Here is a 23,870-nt window from a genome sequence, read left to right on the forward strand (position 1 = left end):
ATACATATTCTCGCTTTAAGGGGCGGAACAGGCCGATTATCAATTACACATGATTGTGTTGTATTGGAATTGCAGGGGAATTAATAACCCTGGGACTCAACGAGCATTGAAGCTCATTTGTCAAGTAAATCATCCGGATTTGGTATGTATTTCTGAACCCATGGTTACTTTGGATAAAATTCCTACGTTTTTCTGGAATTCGATTGGCTTACAGTTTGTTGAAAGCAATCCTTGTAATTCTATTTGGCTTTTCTGCAAAATCGGTAATATCAATCTTTGCAACATCATTTTGAATCATGATCAGCACATTACGATTAGATATGGTACTGCAGTGGGTTTTTCCCAATTTACTTTTGTATATGGCAGCAATTATTTTGGTCGACGGCGTCTGCTTTGGGATTCTGTCAGTGCTATTGATGATAGCAGGAAAAAAATGGTTATTGGAGATTTCAATGCGATTACAGGGGCTCACGAAAAAACCGGACGCATTCCGTCTGATATTAGCTGTAGGGAGTTCCGAGATTTTATTAACAACAATGAGCTTTCGAAGTGGCTAATGCAGGCTTGCAGTACACTTGGTCAAACGGTCGGTTTGGCACTGAACATGTTGAAAGTAGACTTGATAGGGCTCTTGTGTCTGAGGATTTTGTTGATTCCTGGAGTACTATCAGTTGTACGGCTCTCTCCCGCTACCAATCAGATCATAGTCCTTTGTTATTAGTTTGCAAAAATGGTATAGTAAGGCATTCCCGGTTTCGGTTCTTTTCCATGTGGACTACCCATATCTCGCTGAAGGATTTGGTTCTTACGCACTGGCAAGGTACTCATGTCTCTTTACCACCAGCACAACTTTTCTGCTACAAACTGAAATCTTTAAGGGCTAAGCTCCGGGTCTGGAACAGAGAAATCTTTGGTAGAGTTGAGAATAATATAGCAGCTGCAAATTCGCGCCTCTCGAGTATACAGCAAGTTATTTCTTCTCAGGGTCTGAATGAGGTAAACCGTGTGCAGGAAGTGGAAGCAAAACAAGATTTAGATCTTCAGCTATTCAGACAGGAGCTTCTCCTTCGGGATAAAAGTAGAGAAAAATGGCTTGAAGCGGGGGATCGTAACTCGAGCTATTTCCATCGCGCAGCTAAGGGTAGGAAAACTCATTCCTCTCTTGATACCCTTCTTATTGATGGTGTCCTGGTCAACGATGAGAATGTGATTGCACAGCATGTCGTGGATTATTATTCAAGTCTGTTCACAAGCAGCAGGTCTCTAGTCGACCATGCCCCAATCACTGAGGTAATTCCGGTTTGCGTCACATCGATGGATAATGAACTTTTAACTCGGCAGCCTTCGGTTGATGAGATTAGGTCTGCAGTCTTTGATCTGAGCCGAGATAGCTCTCCGGGACCTGACGGCTTCGGGGGAGTATTCTATCAACAGTATTGGGACATAATTAGCACGGATCTTTGTAAGATGGTTCAGAGTTTTTTTGCTTCGGGTTACATGTTGCCGGGGATGAATTCCAGCATTATGACTCTACTTCCCAAATCTGCTGATGCTATAGAAATTCAACAGTTTAGGCCAATTGCTATGGGTAATTTCAATTATAAAATTATCTCGAAAATTCTCGCAGACAGGCTGGCCCCTATTGCTTCTCGTATTGTGTCTGACAATCAATTCGGATTCATTTCTGGTCGAAGTATTCATCATTGTATTGCTGCGGCTTCTGAAGGTATTAACATGTTGAATAAAAACTGTTATGGTGGTAACATGGCCTTGAAGATTGATATTAGAAAGGCTTTTGATACACTTGATTGGAACTTCCTCTTGGCTGTTCTGGAAGCATTTGGTTTCTCATTGCAATTTAGAGACTGGATTTTGGAAGTTCTTCGATTAGCTAGAATCTCTATTGCTCTGGGAGGCGGAATTAAGGGGTTTTTTGGCTGTTCTTGTGGTGTGCGACAGGGCGATCCTCTTTCCCCGATTCTTCTTGGCATTCCCTAAAGAACATGAAGTGCATCAAGGATCTTTTTGATTTCTATGCAGCAATTTCGGGTCAGACGGTTAATTGGGAAAAATCTGAGGTGTTTTTTGGGAATCGGATCAACATTCAGCGCCAAAACAGACTTGTCGGCATATTGAGAATTCGGCGTGCGAGCCTATCTTTCAATTACCTCGGTGTTCCGCTTTTTCAGGGAGCCCCGAAGGCAAGGTTTTTGCAACCTTTAATGGATCGCTTTATTGCTAAATTCAATCTCTGGAAAGGGCAAGCGCTTTCTCTAGCGGGCAGACTCACTCTAATTAAATCTGCTTTAACGGGAGCTTTGATCCACTCATTCATGGTTTACAGATGGCCTGTCTCGCTTATCACAAAAATTGATAAAGCACTCCGGAATTTTCTTTGGACGGGAAATAGGGATCAGCGGAAACTTTGCACTGTTGCCTGGCGTATCTGTTGTCAACCTTTAGAGTGTGGTGGACTGGGAATTAAAAACATGGGTATGTTTAATTCAGCACTTCTTGGGAAGTTCAGTTTGGAACTTTTAAAAGGCGACGGCTTCATCCCTAAGCTTCTGATTACTCGCTTTCACACGCATTCGGGCTTACCAAATCCATACATCTCAAACTCGTCGGTCTGGTCTTCCATGAGGAGGGTATATGAACAAGTTAGAGAGGACATTGTGTGGTGGTTCGGAGACAACTCCCGGCTAAATTTCTGGACCGACTCGTGGATATCCCCATCTGTCGCTGATCAGCTCGGCATTCCGCCTAAAAATCAGCGCACACTTTTTGAGCCGGTGCGAAATTACAGGTTGGATAACTCGTGGAATAACTTGGATCGGCTTCCCGAACAAGTCCAGACTCGTATTCTTCGGGTTCAAGGTAATCGGGATGGAGCCGACACCTGCATTTGGAAACATTCCATGTCGGGAGAACTTACGACAAAATCCTTGTACAGCTCGCTCCGCTCTGTTTCGCCGGCGGTTCCCTGGAATCGCTTTATCTGGAATGCATTTGTCCCTCCCCGTCGTTCGTTTACTGCTGGCTGGTAATTCATGGGAAAATTTCGGTTCAGGTTAATCTTCAGGTACGCGGCTTCTCTCTTACTTCGAGATGTGCCTTGTGTAATTGCAATATCGAGACTTTGGATCATCTTTTTGTTACGTGTTGGATTGCGAGACGTCTTTGGGCGATGGTCTTTAATAACTTTGCGGTTACTCTCTGCTTTGTGACTACTTTTGAGGCTTTAGTTAGTGTTATTAGAGTGGTTGGCTTCCGATCGAAGAAACGCAGCTTGTGGAACTTGGCGACGGTTACTACGGTTTGGTATATTTGGCATAAATGAACTCCCTTCAATCCAAGTTCTTCTGAACCGTCTCTTCCTCCTCTTCCATGAGCCTAAATGGACCTCCTCTTCAACGTCTCGGGTCAGGCCACCTCCGGAACCGGACTTCATTACGGTGCGCTGGTGTGTGCCCCCGACAGGTTGGATTAAGGTTAACACCGACGGGGCTGCTGAGGGTGCTCCTGGCATCGCCGGCGCTGGGGGGATTTTCAGAAACGGAAGAGGTTTTGTAATGGGCTGTTTCGCCTTTCCCATTGCCGATTCTTATGCTCATACGGCTGAGCTGATGGCGATCGTCTTTGCTATTGAATCTGCCTGGGAAAGAGGCTGGCACAATTTGTGGATTGAATCTGACTCGGCATATGCGGTTAAGTTGCTCAGTGAAAAATCTACCACGGTTCCTTGGAGGGTTAAGCAAGAATGGTTAAGCTGCTTATCACGTTGTTCGTCTATGAACTGCAAAATCACTCATATCTTCAGGGAAGGTAATCAAGCTGCGAATCGTCTTGCCTGTTTTGGCAAATCTGCGTCAGCGCTCCACTGGTGGCACTCTGCGCCTGATTTTTGCCAATTTCATGTTTTCGATGACCTTTGTAATGTTGCTCATATTCGTTTCCTTTAATTTTCTCCCCCTTTTGTAATTTTCTTTTTTTTATTAATAATATTCAGGGTTGGTTAAGTGCGTTAGGGGTGCCAACCTAGTTGGGATGTCTAACCTCTTAATCGCGTCCCAATCTTTCATTAAAAAAGGGCGGCCCGGTCGCATTACGCGTCCCCGCTGAGCGAGGGTCCGGGGAGGGGTCCCACCACAAGGGTGTATTGGGGGCAAGCCTTCCCTTGCCAATTTAATTGGCAAGCGTCCCAATCTTTCATTAAAAAAAAATAAATAAATAAAAAAAAAAAAAAAGACAAAGGAAAACCCTCAACCCACCCCACCCCACCCCATGTGATTCGAACCCATGACCTCTAGGGTCATAGGTAAGCTCTCAACCAATAGGCTAAGAGCTTCACCACAATATAATTGATTGGAATAACAATAAGATTAAGGTTCTGCTTTCAGTGATTCATTTCAAACCAAGTAATTTTAGACAATGAACTGCAGAAACTTTGTATAAATAGGTTAAGGATTACAGTCAGCAACATATTCCTCTGGAAAAGAGCTTCACAAAAAAGTGGAACAAGGGTCAACTTCGCTCCTAAGGTTATTAGAGATCATCATTTTTTACGTCGTTACCCGAATTTCTATCACGAACACAATATTGAGTCGTTTTGTACAATGACGAAAGTAAAACTGATCTTCCTCAATAACATTAAGGGAAATTTTGGCCTTGTGTCAAAGAAAATAAATTCAAAATAAATGTTAATGCAGATAAAATTATATTTCACAACAAGAAATTTCTAAACAGGATGTGAATCAAGGGAAGAGCTGATGTAGCCCATGCATTAGGAAAACAGTAGTAAGTCAGCTAATGCAGCTTAAAAGAAAAAGAAAGATCTAATCAGCAACTTGTTTTTGTTTGTTTGTTTTTTTCTTCTTATTGAAGGTCAGTAGGTTGACATTTGAAACAATAGACCATAAGAAATAACAGCAGCAGTACCATAAAAAAATGAACACCATAAGTTTTATCGTTGTATAGTTTTAATTAGACGGACCAGCTGGCTTAACCAAGTTGGCATGCATAGTTCCAAATTTTCAGGTATTGTAAACATCACCAAATATAAGCATCAACAAAGTTTCATTGACAGCTCTGCCTGCTACATACAGAATTATCCTCATGTTTCTACTATAAATTCTCAACGTGGTTGGTGTAGTTACTCCAAGAATCAAAGTTCTTAACTTCTCTACCAAAATGGCAAACGAGAGGTCTGAATTGTTGCCAGCCTTGGCAATCATCTTTCTTGTTAGCTTTACCTCCTTGTTAAGTTTTTCTCAAGCAATGGTTACCAAGGAAGTAAGTAGTAAGAAAACTATGGGTGAGAGAAGCAACTTAGAAACTTACATTGTGTTTGTAACAAAGCCAGAAGTTGGAGTTTCAGAAGATTTAGAGAGCTGGTATCAGTCATTTTTGCCAGTAAGTATTTCAAAATCGAACAAGCAACAACGCGTCATATATTCCTACCGAAATGTGGCTAGTGGGTTTGCAGCAAAACTGACAGCAGATGAAGCAAAAGCTATGGAGGACAAGGACGGGTTTGTGTCAGCCAGACCTCAAAAGATCTTTTCCCTGCATACTACTCATACTCCCAACTTCTTGGGGTTGCACCAGAACTTAGGAGTCTGGAATAGCTCGAATTACGGAAAGGGAGTGATTATTGGTCTTCTAGATACCGGAATAACACCAGATCACCCTTCGTTTAGCGATGAAGGAATGCCTCCTCCACCAGCCAAATGGAAAGGGAAATGCGAATTTAGTGAAACTAAGTGCAACAACAAGCTCATTGGTGCAAGAACTTTTCTATCGAATGTGCATCCTTCTGGCGAACCATCGGACGAAGAAGGGCATGGAACCCACACATCCAGCACAGCAGCAGGTGCTGCTGTAAAGGGTGCCAATGTATATGGTAATGCCAATGGCACAGCAGTTGGAATGGCACCTTTGGCTCATGTGGCAATGTACAAAGTTTGTGGTGATTTTGGTTGCACTGAAAGTGACATATTGGCCGCAATGGATACAGCTGTTGAGGATGGTGTTGATGTGCTTTCCCTTTCTCTTGGCGGCGGTTCAGCTGCCTTTTTTGACGATGCAATTGCAGTAGGTGCATTTGGAGCTATGCAAAGCGGGATATTTGTGAGTTGTTCAGCTGGAAATTCTGGCCCAGATAACTTCACTTTATCAAATGAGGCTCCATGGATTCTCACAGTCGGAGCAAGCACCGTTGACAGAAGCATAAGATCAACTGTAAAGCTTGGAAACAATCTAGAATATTTTGGGGAATCACTTTATCAGCCAGACATGTCGGTTCAAGCCTTTATGCCTCTTGTTTATCCAGGCAAAGACGGAAATGAATCAGCTGCTGTATGTGCACCGGGGTATTTGGAAAGTACTCAAGTTAAGGGAAAGATAGTTGTATGTGATAGAGGTGGACTTGTCGGAAGAGTTGAGAAAGGACAAGTAGTAAGTGATGCTGGTGGTATTGGTATGATTCTTGTGAACGAAGAGGTGGACGGTTATAGTACTTTAGCTGATGCTCATGTCCTTCCCGCGTCGCATGTGAGTTACAACGATGGGGAGAAAATAAAATCTTACATCAACTCAACATCTTCACCAACAGCAATGTTTCTGTTTGAAGGAACTATTATCGGAGTCGAAACTGCTCCCATGGTTTCTTCCTTCTCCTCTCGGGGCCCAAGCATTGCAAGCCCTGGCATCTTAAAACCAGACATCATAGGTCCTGGTGTAAGCATTCTAGCAGCCTGGCCAGTTTCAGTGGAGAACAAGACGGATACAAAAGCAACATTCAACATGATTTCAGGCACCTCTATGTCCTGCCCTCATCTTAGCGGCATTGCTGCTTTGTTGAAAAGTGCTCACCCTGACTGGTCACCTGCTGCTATCAAATCTGCTATTATGACTACTGCAGATGTAGTGAACCTCGGTGGCAAGCCAATTGTCGATGAAAGGCTTCTTCCTGCTGATGTATTGGCCACTGGAGCAGGCCATGTTAACCCATCGAAAGCCGCTAATCCAGGGCTTGTGTATGATATCCAGCCTAATGACTATATTCCTTACTTGTGTGGTTTAGGCTACACAGACAGAGAAGTTACATACCTTCTGCAGCGAAAAGTTAAGTGCTCAGAAGTGGAAGCTATACCTGAAGCACAACTCAATTATCCTTCATTCTCAATTGTGTTCGGAAACAAAACTCAGACATATACTAGAACGGTTACCAATGTTGGTCCAGCTACCTCATCTTATACTGTTTCAGCACTTCCACCTTTAGGTGTTGAGATGACAATTTCACCTGCTCAGATTTCTTTCACTGAGGTGAAACAGACAGCAACTTATACAGTGACATTTACACAGACAAGCAGTGCCAGTGACAAGCCTTTCCTTCAAGGATATCTCTATTGGACTTCTGAGCAATATTCAGTAATGAGCAAAATACTAGTACTATTCTCAGGTGAGGAATAGCCGAGGCAGTTGAAACCATGCAAGACGTCAACAATACTCTTGCAGAGATATTTAATTTTTCGAATTGATAAACTTGTTTTAGCTTGTTAAGGTACCACAAAATAAACAAGAGAAAAATTCCCATTTGATCAAGATTGGAACATCCATTTTAATAATAAGGTTCTCATTCAGTTGATTGATTTTCTATCGGGTAAATTGCATTCATAGTCACTGAAGTTTGGGGGTATATTTCACAAAAGTCGGTGAGGTTACAGCATATGCTAAAGCATGAAATTAACTAATAACATTCTATTATAGACCATATCATCAAGAATAATAAGCATGTAATACCTGCAGAAGCATTATTTGTGGACCATAAAAAGTTCTAGGCAAGCAGACAAAAAGAGGATCAAGTAAAGGTTCTGTGGTGTTCTAACCAGCATCTACCGTCTGGCTTGTAAACCTTAAGATATTCCATTCTAGGAAACTCTTAATTCGCCTGTAAGACAGAATTTCTTTGATGAATGAATGATCAGAAGGAAAATTACAAAAGCTAAGCAGCAAATAATGCACTGGTGCGACTTGGCTACTACTTAAACGCATGGTTTTGGACAGAAGCCGTATGAACATTCCAAGTGTAGATGTTGCAAAGGCCTTCCACAGAATATTCCGATTATGCAAAAGGTGACAATCACAAAAAGAACCATCAGAAGATTTGGGCACTGAAGACCAAATCAGAGTAACTAATAGGAATCAAGGCCAAGCCAAAAATAGGAATCAAGGCCAGATTAGAAACGGCACCAGAAGGAATTAATAAAAAAACATCAAGATAAATAGGGCGTATATTACAATATTTGTAAAAAAATATAGGAAATGTGTAAAAAAAAAGGGCGGCCCGGTCGCACTACGCGTCCCCGCTGAGCGAGGGTCCGGGGAGGGGTCCCACCACAAGGGTGTACTGGGGGCAAGCCTTCCCCTGCCAATTTATTTTGGCAAGCGGCCGCTCCTAAGACTCGAACCCGCTCCTAAAAAATATAGGAAAGGTGTAAATAATAAAATTATAAGGATATATGTTTAACTTTTTTTTATGGATAATTCCAAAAGTAACCCTGTGGTTTTACTGATTTACAGATGGTGTCTATGGGTTTTTTTTTTTTTTTTTTTTTTTTTTTTTTTTGCAAAAAGAGGATTGATATTCATGCTCATTTGTAAAATCAATGATTTTTAGATTGACACTTCCAATTTAACGATTAATTCTTGGAATTTTCTGACAATGTCAATGATTTTGCAAATAGATGAGAACCTTAGTCCTCTTTTTGTAGCAAAAAAAAACATGGAAACTACGAATCAGCAAAACCACAAAGATTATTTTTGAAATCATCCCTTCTGTATATATGCATTTAAAAAAAATATATACAAGTCATTGAAAAAAAACAAATTTCATATTAAAAGTTTGTAGAAGATAATCTAGAATACATTAGGGATTGACTAAACATGTTGATCTACTTCTGAAAATATATTACATCCTAGGAATCGAGTTTCCAACTTCTAAGAAACGTGTATTCAAAAAAAATTAAAGGAATAAGGTGCAAATTTGCTCCCTGTCATTTTTTGAGAGGTTCAATTTTAGCCCTAATGTATGACATTGTAAAATTTTAATACTAAGTTTCAAAGTAAGGTCAATTTTACCCAGAAAGATTTGGACCTTATACCTTTTTAAAAATTATAGAAACGTGGCCTGAAAAGTTTTACACAAGTTTTTGAGAGTTGCAGTTTCTGAAACATGAAACCCTTAAGTTGATACAATAAGTATTTATTGATAATGCTCAAAGAATAATGATAAAAAAATGTAAATATGCTGGCCGTCTTTCCCTCAGTCCCTTACTATATATTGGTCTTGAACCAATTAGTGCAATCATCAATTCTTCTACTTCATGAAGAAGAACAATTTGCCACCAAACATGGCTGTCATTCCTTATCTTTTTCTTATTTTCTGCTTCAACTTATATCCTTCTATAGCTCAATCAGCTGAGCACACAGCCAAACTAACAGAAAATAACGACTTAGAGACGTACATTGTCCATGTCAGCCAACCAGAAGACAGAACCTTTTCCCAGTCAGAGGATCTGGAGAACTGGCACAAGTCATTTTTATCATTTAGCACAGCAAGCTCTGAAGAGCAGCCGCAGCGTATGCTTTACTCATACCAGAATATAATCAGTGGTTTTGCTGCAAGACTCACACAAGAAGAAGTTAAGGCCATGGAAAAGATGAACGGCTTTGTGTCTGCACATCCTGAAAGAAAAATACGTAAACAGACAACTCACTCTCCCAACTTCTTAGGATTGCACCAGAATTATGGGTTGTGGAAAGACTCGAACTTAGGCAAGGGGATGATCATCGGAGTGCTCGATGGTGGAGTTTTGCCCGACCATCCTTCATTCAGTGACAAAGGCATGCCACCACCTCCAGCCAAATGGAAAGGAAGATGTGACTTTACAGCATCAGAGTGTAACAACAAACTAATCGGTGCAAGGACATTTAATCTTGCAGCTAAGGCTATGAAGGGAGCAATGGCTGAACCACCGATAGACGTAGATGGGCATGGAACTCATACAGCAAGCACAGCAGCTGGTAACTTTGTATATGGCGCTGAGGTGTTGGGAACTGCAGAAGGCACAGCAGCTGGAATGGCACCATATGCTCATTTGGCAATTTACAAAGTGTGCTTTGGAGATCCTAATGATGATTGTCCCGAAAGTGATGTATTAGCCGGGATGGATACAGCCATAAATGATGGTGTCGATGTGCTTTCGCTTTCCCTTGGTGAAGAGTCAATGCCATTCTTTCAGGACAACATAGCAATAGCATCCTTTGCAGCAATTCAGAAGGGGATATTTGTAAGCTGTTCTGCTGGAAATTTTGGCCCTTCCAATAGCACATTATCTAATGAAGCCCCATGGATTCTCACAGTTGGAGCAAGCTCAATAGACAGGAAAATTGTTGCCACAGCAAAGCTTGGAAACGGAGCAGAATTGGAAGGTGAATCTGTTTTCCAACCGAGCAACCTCCCCACAAAACTTCTACCCCTTGTTTATGCTGGCATGCACAAAGCAGAGTCAGCATTTTGTGGTGAGGGATCATTAAGTGGCATGGATGTAAAAGGCAAAGTAGTTTTTTGCGAACGAGGAGGAGGAATAGGCAGAGTTTTTAAAGGAGAGATAGTAAAAAGTGCTGGGGGTGCTGCTATGATAGTAGCCAATGACCAGACTAATGGGTTCAGTATAATAGCTGATGCTCATGTCCTTCCCGCAACCCATGTCAGCTTTGCTGCAGGACAGAAGATCAAAGCATATATAAGTTCAGCTAAGACACCAATGGCGACGATCTTATTCAAAGGAACTGTCATAGGTGACTCATTAGCTCCAGCTATTACTTCATTCTCCTCGCGAGGTCCCAACTTGGCGAGCCCAGGAATTCTGAAACCCGACATTATTGGACCTGGTGTGAGCATTCTAGCAGCATGGCATACCCCTCTTGACAATAACACACAAACCAAAGCAAATTTCAACATAATGTCCGGAACATCAATGTCATGCCCTCATCTCAGTGGTATTGCAGCCTTGCTTAAGAGTGCACATCCTTCCTGGTCACCAGCTGCCATTAAATCTGCCATAATGACTACAGCTGATATCTTAAACATGGGACGAAAACCTATTGTTGATGAAACAGATGAACCTGCAGATGTTTTTGCCACTGGTTCAGGCCATGTGAATCCATCAAGAGCAAACGACCCCGGGTTGATTTATGACATCCAACCAGATGACTATGTACCTTATTTATGTGGCTTGGGCTATACAGACAAGCAAATCAGCATAATTGCTCATAAAACAATTACATGCTCAGGAAAACCAAAAATACCTGAAGGACAGCTGAATTATCCTTCCTTTTCCGTCGCACTTGGACTTTCACAGTCATTCACAAGGACTGTAACAAATGTTGGTTCTGCGAACTCAGTTTATGTGGCAACTGTTATTCCACCACCTGGAGTAGTTGTGAATGTCAAACCTGCTAGACTCTACTTTTCAAAAGTAAACCAAAAGGCAACATACTCGGTCACGTTTAGTCGCTCAGGCTATGGTGGCAGAACCAGTGAATTTGCTCAAGGATCTATAACTTGGGTTTCTGTTAAGTACTTTGCCAGGAGTCCAATCTCTGTGAAGTTCAAATGAGAAAGCATGTAACACTTTGTATTCAGTGCAACATAATAGTAAACATAAGCTTCAAGTGCTAAATTTGCTTTCAAATTGCAATGAAATCTCTTTTCCTTTCTTAATGTCATTTAAATTAAGTTAACAGTCATCATTCAAAACAAGCAAGCTTAGCAAGATAAAGCTATTAGAAAAGCAAGTTCATGATCAACTAATTCACGATTTCATATTACTTAAAAGCTCCTTATTTTATTTCAAAACCCCTCTTTAATTCTTCTAGCTACTGAACTATTTCTTAACGTATTATATTAGAAGATAAAGATGGACCTAGGTGAAAATTAACAATTGAAAAGTAAAACAAGCAAGAATTAATTTGGTTCGATCAATTCGTGCCTACGTCCCATGAGAGATGAGAAGTTTTTAATCAAATTAACCAAAAACAATTACAAAAAATATATAAAACTCACAAACTGAAAAATTATATGTCCGGCTATGCTGCACGGAAACGGAAACGGGAAACGGATACTGGGAAACGTTATTTCTAAGAAAACTTAGCTAGGAAACGGTAATGGAAACAGAAAAGAAACGGAAACAGACAAGAAAAGCAGAAAGGCTAATGAAGAAGAGTTTCTTGCAACATAGATGTCCGACATTCCTAAACCACTCTTTGTTACCATAAGGATAACACGCACACATATATATAGGGTTAACCACACATTGTATTTTAAGACTTGGTTTTGCCTCAATTGAATCAGAATTTACTCTTGCCCATAGAGCGCATTGATCGAAACATATAAATCTTGAGTTCTTGATTATTTTACTTTTGTAGTTATTATTTTTGTGTGCCAATTTTCATAACATAATATATTAATTAATATGTAAAGGGACGAAGCATCCATTCTCTCAATAGAAAAGGGCTTTTGTTTTAGTCTTCATCTGCCCACTCTTCTTCTCAACAACAACAAAGCCTTAGTCCCGAAATGATTCGGGGTCGGCTAACATGAACCATCATATAAAACCGTGAAAATCAAGTCGTGTCAGCGACACAGATTCGCTCCCTCCACTCCGTCCTATCCACTACCATATTTTCCTCAATTCCCAATAAACTCATATCACTCTCGATCACCCTCCTCCAAGTTTGCTTAGGTCTTCCCCTACCCCTCACCACTACATCCCTTTGCCACTCTTCGGTTCTCCTAACCGGCGCATCAAGCGCTCTACGTCTCACATGGCCAAACCACCTTAGTCGGTTTTCTCTCATTTTATTCTCAATAGATGTAACCCCTACTTTTGTCCTAATTATTTCATTACGCACCCGGTCCTTTCTCGTGTGACCACACATCCATCTCAACATACGCATCTCCGCCACCGACATCTTATGGATGTGGCAGTGTTTCACTGCCCAACACTCCGTACCATATAACAATGCTGGTCTAATTGCCGTCCGGTAGAATTTTCCCTTCAATCTATTAGGCATGCCGGGATCACAAAGGAAACCCGTAGCACTCTTCCACTTCGACCAACCAGCTTTAATCCTATGGGCAACATCTCCATCTACTTCTCCATCCGTTTGGATAATAGATCCTAAATACCGGAAGCAATCCGAGGCCTGAACAACTCTCCCATCTAGGGTGATTGTCCCTGCCTCCCTACTCCTACGGCCGCTAAACTTACACTCCAAATATTCTGTCTTACTTCGACTCAACTTAAAGCCTCTAGATTCTAGAGTTTGCCTCCATAGTTCCAACTTCATCTCCACTCCTTCTTTCGTCTCATCAACCAACACAATATCATCTGCAAACAGCATGCACCATGGTATACCATCTTGAAGTGAACTTGTTAGTTCATCCATAACGATGGCAAAAAGAAATGGGCTTAGTGCGGAACCTTGATGCACTCCAATCGTAATAGGAAACTCTTCAGTTTTCCCAACACTAGTACGTACACTCGTGCATACTCCCTCATACATGTCCTTTATGATGTCAATATATTTCCGCAAAATGCCTTTCCTTATCAAGGCCCACTCTTCTTCTCAAGGAAATTAAATTAAATTCATGGTAAGATTTCTAGTTTACATTGTCTGATTTAACTGTGAAAATATAAATTACAATACAAATTAATTATTTATTTGTATTATAAGATTATAATTCTATTTAAGAGTATTTGTTTTGGACTTATGTAACCTAGAGAAGAAAGAAATAAAGAATTTAGAGAGGAGAAGATTACAAAAATAATAATAATATTATATATGGATACAGATTAAGCAAAACATGAGCTACAGAGAGGGAAATATAGTACAAAAATATCTCAAATAAATAATTATACCAAGTCACATGTATACAAATAACTGCTTTCTTTTGTAAGGTTATCCTAATTACTGATGGCACCAGCACAGCCATACTTCATAGTATACATGTAATGCAGCCTGCATAATTGTTGATTATTATAAGGCTTAATACATCAGTTGCCCCGAACTTGTCCAAAAAGCTTGATTGGCCCCCCTTAACTTAGATGGTGTCTCATTAGCCTCCTAAACTTGCTTAAAATGTCATTGTTAAGTCCCTAAATCTATAAAAACGCAATAAAAATGTGCAAAACAGAAAGTTAATTTCTTTTAAAGACTTGGAATCACGAATTAGGCCTTTATTTTTGAAGTTTTGAATTTTTTTAAAGTTCTAGATAAATTGCAACGTATATCACTTTAAACAAGTTCAAGGGGAAAATGGATCACTATAAGCAAGTTCAGGATACCGATAGGTCACTTTAAACAAATTCAGGTAGCCAATAGGTTATTTTAAGCAAGTTGAAGGGGCTAACGAGACACCACGTAAGTTCAGGGGGCTTTTGATGTATTAAGTCTTATTATACTATTATCAAATGCTGGAATTCACATGGAGTATCTAAGATATTCCAAATCCGAAAATGCCATTTTTCTCAAAGTGTTGAAGCAATAGCAGTTTGTGTATCACTTTTGTTGACCATAAGAAGTTGAGGGCAAACTGACAAAAAAAAAGTTCAGACCAAATTGCTGTTGGTGTTATGATTAGCATCTCTAGTCCCTCAGAAAATTCCATATGTTTTCTGTAAGGTAGATTTTCATCAAAGAAGGAATGCTCCAGAGAGAAACTACAAAAGCTAAGAGGCAAAGAATGCAACAATGTCACTGCTCAAATGTAAGGTTAGGACAGAAGCCACATCATAAAGATTCCTTATCTAGAAGCTGTTGGAAAGACTTTCCTTATGAGAACATTCTAATTTTGCAAAAGATGACAAAGGCAAGGGGTATTATCACAACAAGACTTGGCCGTTGAAGACCAAGTCATCAAAGTGATTCTTCAAAACTTTACGAGCCAAGCTTATTAGTTGAGCTCATATGGAAAATTCACTTGTTTAAGGAATAAAATAAGAAATTGACAGGTGATAATACAACTGAGCAGATAAATACACATACAATAATTAGAAACAGTCTTAGAAGGAACATAGGCACCCAAATAATAATGCTCAATGCATAACGATTAAATTATGAAAATGCCTCAACTCCCTCACTATAAATATTGGAAACTTTGGCCATATCTATCATGTGATTAAGGAACATAAGCAATTTGTCAGTAAACATGGCTGCAGTTCCTTTTCTTTTTCTCTTTTTCTTATTCAACTTAAGTCTTGTTTTTGCTCTAACACCAGAGCACACAACTGAAAACGACAACTTACAGACGTACATTGTTCATGTCAGCCAACCAGAAGGCAGAACCTTTTCCCAGTCAGAAGATCTGGAGAACTGGCACAAGTCATTTTTACCATTTAGTGCTGCAAGCTCGAATGAGCAGCCACGACGACGTTTACTTTACTCGTTCAAACATACAATCAGTGGTTTCTCTGCAAGATTGACAGGAGAAGAAGTCAATGCTATGAAAAGAATGAACGGCTTTGTGTCAGCACATCCTGAAAGAAAATTACGCAAACAAACAACTCACACTCCCAACTTCTTAGGATTGCATCAGCAATTTGGAGTTTGGAAAGACTCAAATTTTGGGAAGGGGATGATTATCGGAGTGCTCGACGGTGGAGTTTTTCCCAGCCATCCTTCATTTAGTGACAAAGGAATGCCACCACCTCCAGCCAAATGGAAAGGAAGATGTGACTTTACAGCATCGGAGTGTAACAACAAACTAATTGGTGCAAGGTCTTTCAATCTTGCAGCTAAAGCCATGAAGGGAGCAATGGCTGAACCACCAATAGACGTAGATGGACATGGAACTCATACAGCAAGCACAGCAGCAGGTAACTTTGTATATGGTGCTGAGGTGCTGGGAAATGCAGAAGGCACAGCAGTTGGAATGGCACCATACGCTCATCTGGCCATTTACAAAGTGTGCTTTGGAGATCCTAATGATGATTGCCCAGAAAGTGATGTATTAGCTGGGATGGATGCAGCCATACAGGATGGTGTTGATGTGCTTTCACTTTCCCTTGTTGACGTATCAAAGCCATTCTTTCAAGACAATATAGCAATAGGCTCCTTCGCAGCAATTCAGAAGGGGATATTTGTAAGTTGTTCAGCTGGAAATGATGGCCCGATCAACAGCTCATTATCTAATGAAGCCCCATGGATTCTCACAGTTGGAGCAAGCACCATAGATAGAAAAATTGTTGCCACAGCAAAGCTCGGAAATGGTGCAGAATTAGAAGGTGAATCTGTTTTCCAACCGAGCAACTTTCCCACAACACTCTTACCCCTTGTTTATGCCGGCACGAATGGAAAACCAGATACCGCATTCTGCAGTGAGGGAGCACTAAGTGGCATGGATGTGGGAGGCAAAATAGTCTTGTGCAAACGGGGAGGAGGAATAGGCCGAGTTGCCAAAGGAGAGGTAGTTAAAAATGCTGGGGGTGCAGCTATGATACTCATGAATGACCAGACTAGTGGCTTTAGTGCGATAGCTGATACGCATGTCCTTCCAGCAACCCATGTCAGCTTTGCTGCAGGACAGAAGATCAAAGCATATATAAGTTCAACAAAGTCACCTACAGCAACAGTCTTGTTTAAAGGAACCGCCATAGGAGACACGTTATCTCCAGCTGTTACTTCATTCTCCTCAAGAGGACCCAACTTGGCCAGCCCAGGAATTCTGAAACCAGACATTATTGGACCTGGTGTCAGCATTCTAGCTGCATGGCATGCCCCTCTTGACAATAGAACACGTACAAAAGCAAATTTCAACATAATGTCCGGAACATCAATGTCATGCCCTCATCTCAGTGGCATTGCAGCCTTGCTCAAGAGTGCACATCCTTCCTGGTCACCAGCTGCCATTAAATCTGCGATAATGACCACAGCTGATATCTCAAACATGGGAGGAAAACCTATTGTTGATGAAACAGACAAACCTGCAGATGTCTTTGCCACTGGTTCAGGCCATGTGAATCCATCAAGGGCAAATGACCCTGGATTAATTTATGACATCCAACCAGATGATTATATACCTTACATGTGCGGCTTGGGCTACACAGACGAAGAAGTCAGTGTAGTTTCCCGCAGACCAATTACATGCTCAGGAAAACCAACCATACCAGAAGGACAGCTGAACTATCCTTCATTTTCCATGGTGCTTGGACCTTCACAGACATTCACAAGGACTGTGATAAATGTTGGCGCTGCAAATTCAGTTTATGTAGCTAATGTGGTTCCCCCACCAGGAGTTGTTGTCAGTGTTAAACCCACTACATTATACTTTTCAAACGTAAACCAGAAGGCAACATACTCAGTAACATTCAGTTATGCAGGTGGCACTACCAGTCAATTTGCTCAGGGTTACATAACATGGATTTCAACTAAACATTTGGTTAGGAGCCCAATCTCTGTAAAATTCAAATAAGAAAATATTCTCATTTGCTACACTTAGTAGGCAAACAATGATTATATCCTGAAATAATCTTAAACTACTGATGTTAAATTTGATCTCAAGAGCAATGAGACCTCTACTTTTTCTAACAAAAAAGAAAGTAATTGTCTTGAACAGCAAATTAATAATGAGACTACAAAAATGAACTGAAAAACATGGGAATGGAAATTCTACATTTTACTGAAGGCTCATATGGACTATTATTGAACAGAAAATATTATCAAAAATAACCCAAGATGAGCTTAGACTCTCATAACTAGCTTTCTCGTAGAAATACAAGGAATCATTTTGAATCAAAGATCATCTACTAGAAAATCTCATAGCATGAGAAAACATAAAAACTATCTGAAGCATCTGATGTTCAAATGCGTCCAGTTAAGGCTTCTAAGGAAGGAAAAGAGTCTCTCTAGCTACATTTCATGGCTGAAGGGACTCTCAGATGGTCATTGTTGAACATTTGAACATTCTGATAGCAAACTACAGTCTACGCTGAATCATCAACCAAAACCAGGTGGCACTTCAGGGTCCTCATCACTACCATCACCTGGCTGCTCATGCTCAGATTCTGCAGAAAAACCAGGGGGTGCACCAGAATCAACATTATCTGCTTTCATTGCATCTTTTACAAGGTTGGTCCCTTGATTCTGTTCTTCCATAGTTCCTCTACTATGCATATTCAGCAATAACTCTTCTTGGTGATTCTGATGATTAGGAGAGAAAGAGAACCCAGGTGGTTTCTGTAGTTCAGCATTTAATAAGTTACCGCCCTCCGAAACAGCTGGGGCCATGACACCATCCTTAATGTCAGCTTTATGATTATCCTGAACTAAAGGTTCGCCCCCTTCCTTCTTGTCAGGCTCCGCCAACTTATCATAAACAGATTGTACAGTCTCTGTTATTTCGTTTTTCATGCCATCATCTGATCTTATTATTCCCCACACACCATCAGAAAGCTTGCTTGTCAGTTCACTCCTGGTAATCACGAACGAAAAGAACATGCCATTGTCAAATCTCACACGACAGCAACACAATTCTTCAGATTTTAACGAAAATTCTTGAAACTATCAACTAAGTTTCTCACATTCAGATATAAGTCTATCAATTAAGCTCAATTCTCAAAGAATTATTCCCCAACCTAAAACTTGTACAGAAGCAAGCAGGCTTCAAAAATCATGTAGTACATGGAAACATGTCATGACAGATCTATATGACCTCTCTTCATAAGATATGTAAGGCCTATAACTTATCTGAACCTGAAATTTTACAAGCCAATATAACTGAAAACTGCAGAAAAGTAAAAACCCTTACCCAACCTCATCATATATCGTATCAGAAAGTTGCCTAGGTTTCATGTTTTCAGCTCCTGCGCGATTAAGCGCTACTGACTGCCTTACAATAGAAACAATGCTGTTCCGCAAATCTTCCTGCAAATTGAAACCTTAATTAAAAGCATATATATGTTATAAGTTGGGAGAGAGAGAAAAATGAACCAGAATTAACCATCTAACTCAAGCATGCCTTTTGAACTCAACCCCAACTTGGATACAGGGCATTTTTACTTATTCAGGACAATAAAGGTACAAGACTCCATGAAATTCTCCTTTCCTTCACAGGAAATTTCTTAGGTTGCGGGCGCTAATGGGCACTGACTGTCCATGATTAAGAGCAGAAGGTGCTCAAGTATTATCTAGATTATGAGTAGTAGATTGTGTTGAGACTGACACGCTAATGTAGTGCAAGTGAAAACAACAATGATCAGGAATTCCAAATAAACCCCTCTTACATATTAGAAAAACTTTTGAAGATAAGTTTACATCTACTATATCACTGATTTTCCTCCTCCACAAATTAGCAAGCCAGAAGATGCATACGATAGCTGTCTTGAGTTTAGATTTCGAAAAGTTTCTTGGGGAAAAATATTAATTGTGGATATCCCATTAAAAGTAAAAGGACGTGAATCCACAAAGTGACACCATAAATGCTTTTCTCTTTCTGCTTACGAACTTTTTGGAATATATGTAATTATGTATAGCTTTCAAACTGCCAGATATAAGAAGAAGCAAGTCATGATCAACATAACTCATTGATTCACAACAAATTGTACACGAAGCTCTTTACCTTATTTCATATCTCCCTCTTCAATTCTTCCATAGAGAAAGAAAGAAGAAAAATCTATTTTTCAGCATAACCCCTTCAATATTAGAGAACATGCCGTAGACAATTGGAAGGAGACTTGTGGAGGTAGAATTAGATGATACAGCAAATGCATGGAAGAAAGGAATTCCGAATAATTTAGAAAGAGTGGGAGAGAAAGCGTACATTGTCTTTGAGCTTGCGGATGATATTGAGACGGAGGTTGTCAAAGTCGCCATCGTCCTTGAGTTTGGCAATAACTTCGTCCTTACTTACAGTTTTCTTCTTGTCCTCCTTTTGAGTTCTGCTTTCCATTGGCTTATCTCTCCCCTCTCCCTCAGTATGCTCTGCCGAAGAACACAGCAGCAAAAGCAAAGGAAGACTTCAGTTTTCAGTCAAAATACGAAAGCCCATAACTAGAAATTTCTTATACCTGACCTAGGATTGATTGCACAAAATTATACTAGTAGTAAGTATAAAGGAATAAAAAGGTCTTTTTGTCTTTCAGAAAAAAACAGAAAATTGGTTAAACGTGTCGTGTCGTGTTCTCCAATACATATACATCTAAACTAATAAAATATAATAAAAGAAAAACTTATTAGAATTTCACTTTATGGTAATTTTAATTTTCATCCGAAAAATTCTAATAACAACCCCGCTAACGGATGTCTCGGACGTTAAAAAAGAAAAATAATTATAATTAATTGCTATATTGAAAGAATAAATAAAAAGATGTCATTATTGATTATTAATCATTTTTTTTACTAATTGATAATCATTTTTTAATAATTAATCATTAATCATTTTTTTTGATTAATTGATCATTAATTACTCCATTTTGTTCCCACCATAGCATCTCATTCCCTCTATTTTCTATTCCCACCATTTCATCTTCCCTTAAAAAATTTATAATTTTTTCAACTTTTTTTCATCTTCCCACCATAATATCTCATTCCCTCCATAAAATTTCTAAGGGAAGATGAAATGGTGGGAATAGAAAATAAAGGGAATAAGATGTTATAGTGGGAATAAAATGGAGTAACTAATGATCAATTAGTTAAAAAAATGATTAATGATTAATTAGTAAAAAATAATTAATGATCAATAATGACATCCTTTTATTTATTCTTTCAATGTAGTAATTAATGATCAATTAGTCAAAAAAATGATTAATGATCAATTAGTAAAAAAAATGATCAATGATCAATAAGTCAAAAAAAATGATTAATGATAAATAAGGACATCCTTTTATTTATTCTTTCAATGTAGTAATTAATGACAATTATTTTCTTTATCTAGCGTCCCGGGGGCGCTCGTTAGCTTTTGCCTTCTAATAAATATAGATTTAACAATAAAAACAATGGCTAATTACAAATCTAGTCCAACTAAAAATGTTCATTTACATATCTAACTCAATTTGCTTCCATCTCACTAAATTAGACACTTTCATCCACTTTGGACAAGAATACCCTTATTTCAATTCACCTTCTTCCTCAGACTCTCAACGTCTTCTTCACCATCCCAAACCGACGAAAAAACGATAGTTTATAAAGAGAAGAGATTATGTTTCGTTCAACCTTTGAAGAATTAGTGTCTGTGGAAGAGGATTAAGATGGAAAGTTCAAAAAATGAGAAAGAAAAAAATATAATAATTGAACTGCTGTGATGTCGCATTTGTGACAAATTTGTCACAAATGTGACAAGAGTTGTCGCATTTGCGACTACAGTTGTTGCATTTGCGACGAAATACGACAACAGTTGTCGCATTTGCGATGAAATGCGGCAACTATTGTTGCATTTGCGACGAAATGCGACAACTGTTGTTGTATTTGTGATGAAATTTGACAAATTTCGTCACAAATGCGACAACAATGGAGAAAAATGGAGGGAAAATGGTGAAAATTAGAGGAAATTGAAACGATACCATTACAGATGAAGAAAGAGGCATGACCAATGAGAAAAGCAGGCGTATAAGCTAGAAACATACCATTTCTACGGGAAATTGAACATAATACTTCAATAATCTCAAAAATCGCTAACGATTGGTATCAGAAATTGAAGAAGATGAATCGAAGAAGAAGAAGAAACGAAGAAGAAGAAGAAGAAGAAGAAGAAGCGGATGAAACGAAAGAAGAATAAGCAGGAGCAGATCGATCGATCGAATAGAACTAAGGGTAATTTTGTCCAAAGTGGATGAAAGTGTCTAATTTGGTGAAATGGAAGTAAAGTGAGTTAGATATGTAAATGGCCCCTCTTAATTGGGCTAGATTTGTAATTAGCCCTAAAAACAATAAAGGTTAACTAATCAAGTAAACACCAATAGTTAAATAAAGTTTTGTCCTTCTTATCAAATTCGCAAGTTTTATTTGTTTTGCAGTGTTTTATGGATTTTGTACATCTAAGTTTAATATCATTTTTCTTTCTAAGATCCGTATATATCTGAATCGTTTAAATATATTTTGAATCAGAATTAAATATGTTTGGTGCATGAGTGTTGACTGTTGAGGAATGAGCGGTGGTTTGGACCTGATTTGACATCTATCGAGAATGGTTAAAATTTTAAATTCTGATCGGAATTTTTGGCTGTAGAAGTTGATTTGAAAGGTATTTTGCCTTGACGGTTTACTAGTTATTATGGGATGCTTGAGCGTGCTCGTCGGTCTTCTTCTTGGAATCTGTTACGTAGTCCTTCAAGCGATTACGCTCTCCTTTGATGTTGCATAAGAGATTTTAATGATCTCTTGTTGGCTTTTGGAAAAAAAGGAGAACCTCTCATCCTAATTTGTTACTACGAGGATTTTAGGAAGCTACTTCTGATAATGGTCTTTGTGATTTGGCGTTATATGTTTATCCGTTTATGTGGGAACAGAAAAGGAGTACTGTTGATTGGGTTGAAAAACATCTTGATCGTGCAATGTCGAATGAAGATTGGATTAATGGAAAAGCTGTGGGTTTTTGAGAAGCTTTGAGTTGGTTAAAGGCTAAGAGTTTGGATGAGATTGAGGTTGAATCGGATGCTGTGAGATTTGTTGCTCATTTAACTGAGCCAAGTTTTCAGTCTTCTATGGTTTTAGTGGATGATTTAAGTTCTTCTTAAGTTTATTTACTGATGAGAAAGTCAGTTCTATTCGTTCTACAAATGCGGTAAGCCATGTCTTAAACTGACAAGCGTCACATTCCAATATAATTCCCGCTTAAGACTATGACACATTTTCTGCAACATATGAAGAGATGGATGACCAAACAGATAATTAAGTTGTAGTATGGAAGAGTTTTTGTATGCAATCGGTACCGCTACAAAGGAGTCAAGAACATACAAGCCATTCACTAAATTCTCTTTACCAATAGTCTATTTCGTCTCAAGATCCTGAAAGAGGCAATAAGTGGGAAAGAAAACAACACAACATATTAAGAACTTTGGTGAGCTGACTAATGGATATTAAATTAAACGGAAATTGAGACAAACACAAAACAAAGGATAAAGAAATTTTGGAGGTTGGATAAGTGGTTCCATGTCCATTTACAGGAGTCGTGCCCCATTAGCTAAAGTAATAGATGTCAGATTGGTAGAAGCATGAAAAGAAGAAAGAATATTTGTATTCCCAGTCATATGATTTGTAGCACCACAATCAATAACCTAACTATGGGCCGATATGGAAAGGCAAGCAGGATGATTACCTATCTTAGCCCAGTGGTGGAAGACTGAGGGACACCATGATGCTGCTGAGGATGAGCATATTCATCAACTGAAATTGGTGATGGTGGGAGCAGAAAGTTGGGGGAATTGTAAGATACCATCATGAGTAGCCACATATCTGTAATGGAAGTTGAGTTCGCTTCTTCTCACAGATCTATTTATAATCATTGTAATACTAAAAGAAGGTGCAATCTTTTTTCTCATGACGATAGTATGATGAAAACAAATTATGAACATGAGTCAAGTCTTCTTCATATAGCATACATAGACTCTAAATATTTTTCACATTTCTTTGATTGTATTACAGTAAGTCACAATATCACCAATGGTGGAATCTAACGTATTCCGAATCATATTAAATAGTTTATAATCTGTCATCATCCACTTCTTTCTATTTCCCTCTTCATCTCTAGGCGGAGGATTACTAGTCAAGTGGTCTACCAAATCAACATTATTAATATACCTAGTAATAGT

At 39.2% G+C, this 23,870-nt stretch overlaps 4 protein-coding genes across 4 annotated transcripts; 3 read left to right on the plus strand and 1 right to left on the minus strand.

The window, feature by feature from the left end:
• The first annotated feature begins 5,190 nt into the window (after positions 1 to 5,190).
• LOC136213594 (subtilisin-like protease) lies at positions 5,191 to 7,551 on the plus strand. Its single transcript, XM_066002836.1, has one exon. The coding sequence runs from the start codon at positions 5,191 to 5,193 to the stop codon at positions 7,471 to 7,473; it is 2,283 nt and encodes a 760-aa protein (XP_065858908.1). The 3' UTR covers positions 7,474 to 7,551.
• Positions 7,552 to 9,386: 1,835 nt separating this feature from the next.
• Positions 9,387 to 11,684, plus strand: LOC136213611 (subtilisin-like protease 4). Its single transcript, XM_066002837.1, has one exon. The coding sequence runs from the start codon at positions 9,387 to 9,389 to the stop codon at positions 11,682 to 11,684; it is 2,298 nt and encodes a 765-aa protein (XP_065858909.1).
• A 3,089-nt stretch (positions 11,685 to 14,773) lies between these two features.
• Positions 14,774 to 17,577, plus strand: LOC136219135 (subtilisin-like protease 4). The gene is made up of 2 exons (XM_066006396.1): positions 14,774 to 14,841; positions 15,253 to 17,577. The coding sequence occupies exons 1-2, from the start codon at positions 14,774 to 14,776 to the stop codon at positions 17,537 to 17,539; spliced, it is 2,355 nt and encodes a 784-aa protein (XP_065862468.1). The 3' UTR covers positions 17,540 to 17,577.
• Positions 17,578 to 17,725: 148 nt separating this feature from the next.
• Positions 17,726 to 20,140, minus strand: LOC136210671 (uncharacterized). Its single transcript, XM_066002039.1, has 3 exons — positions 19,886 to 20,140; positions 18,875 to 18,990; positions 17,726 to 18,538 (listed from the first exon to the last, which is right to left on the minus strand). Exons 1-3 carry the CDS (start codon positions 20,012 to 20,014, stop codon positions 18,064 to 18,066), a joined length of 720 nt encoding a protein of 239 aa, XP_065858111.1. The 5' UTR covers positions 20,015 to 20,140; the 3' UTR covers positions 17,726 to 18,063.
• Between the last annotated feature and the right edge of the window lie 3,730 nt (positions 20,141 to 23,870).

The sequence above is a fragment of the Euphorbia lathyris genome, chromosome 1 (genome assembly GCF_963576675.1).
Source record: "Euphorbia lathyris chromosome 1, ddEupLath1.1, whole genome shotgun sequence".
Taxonomy (NCBI): Eukaryota; Viridiplantae; Streptophyta; class Magnoliopsida; order Malpighiales; family Euphorbiaceae; genus Euphorbia; species Euphorbia lathyris.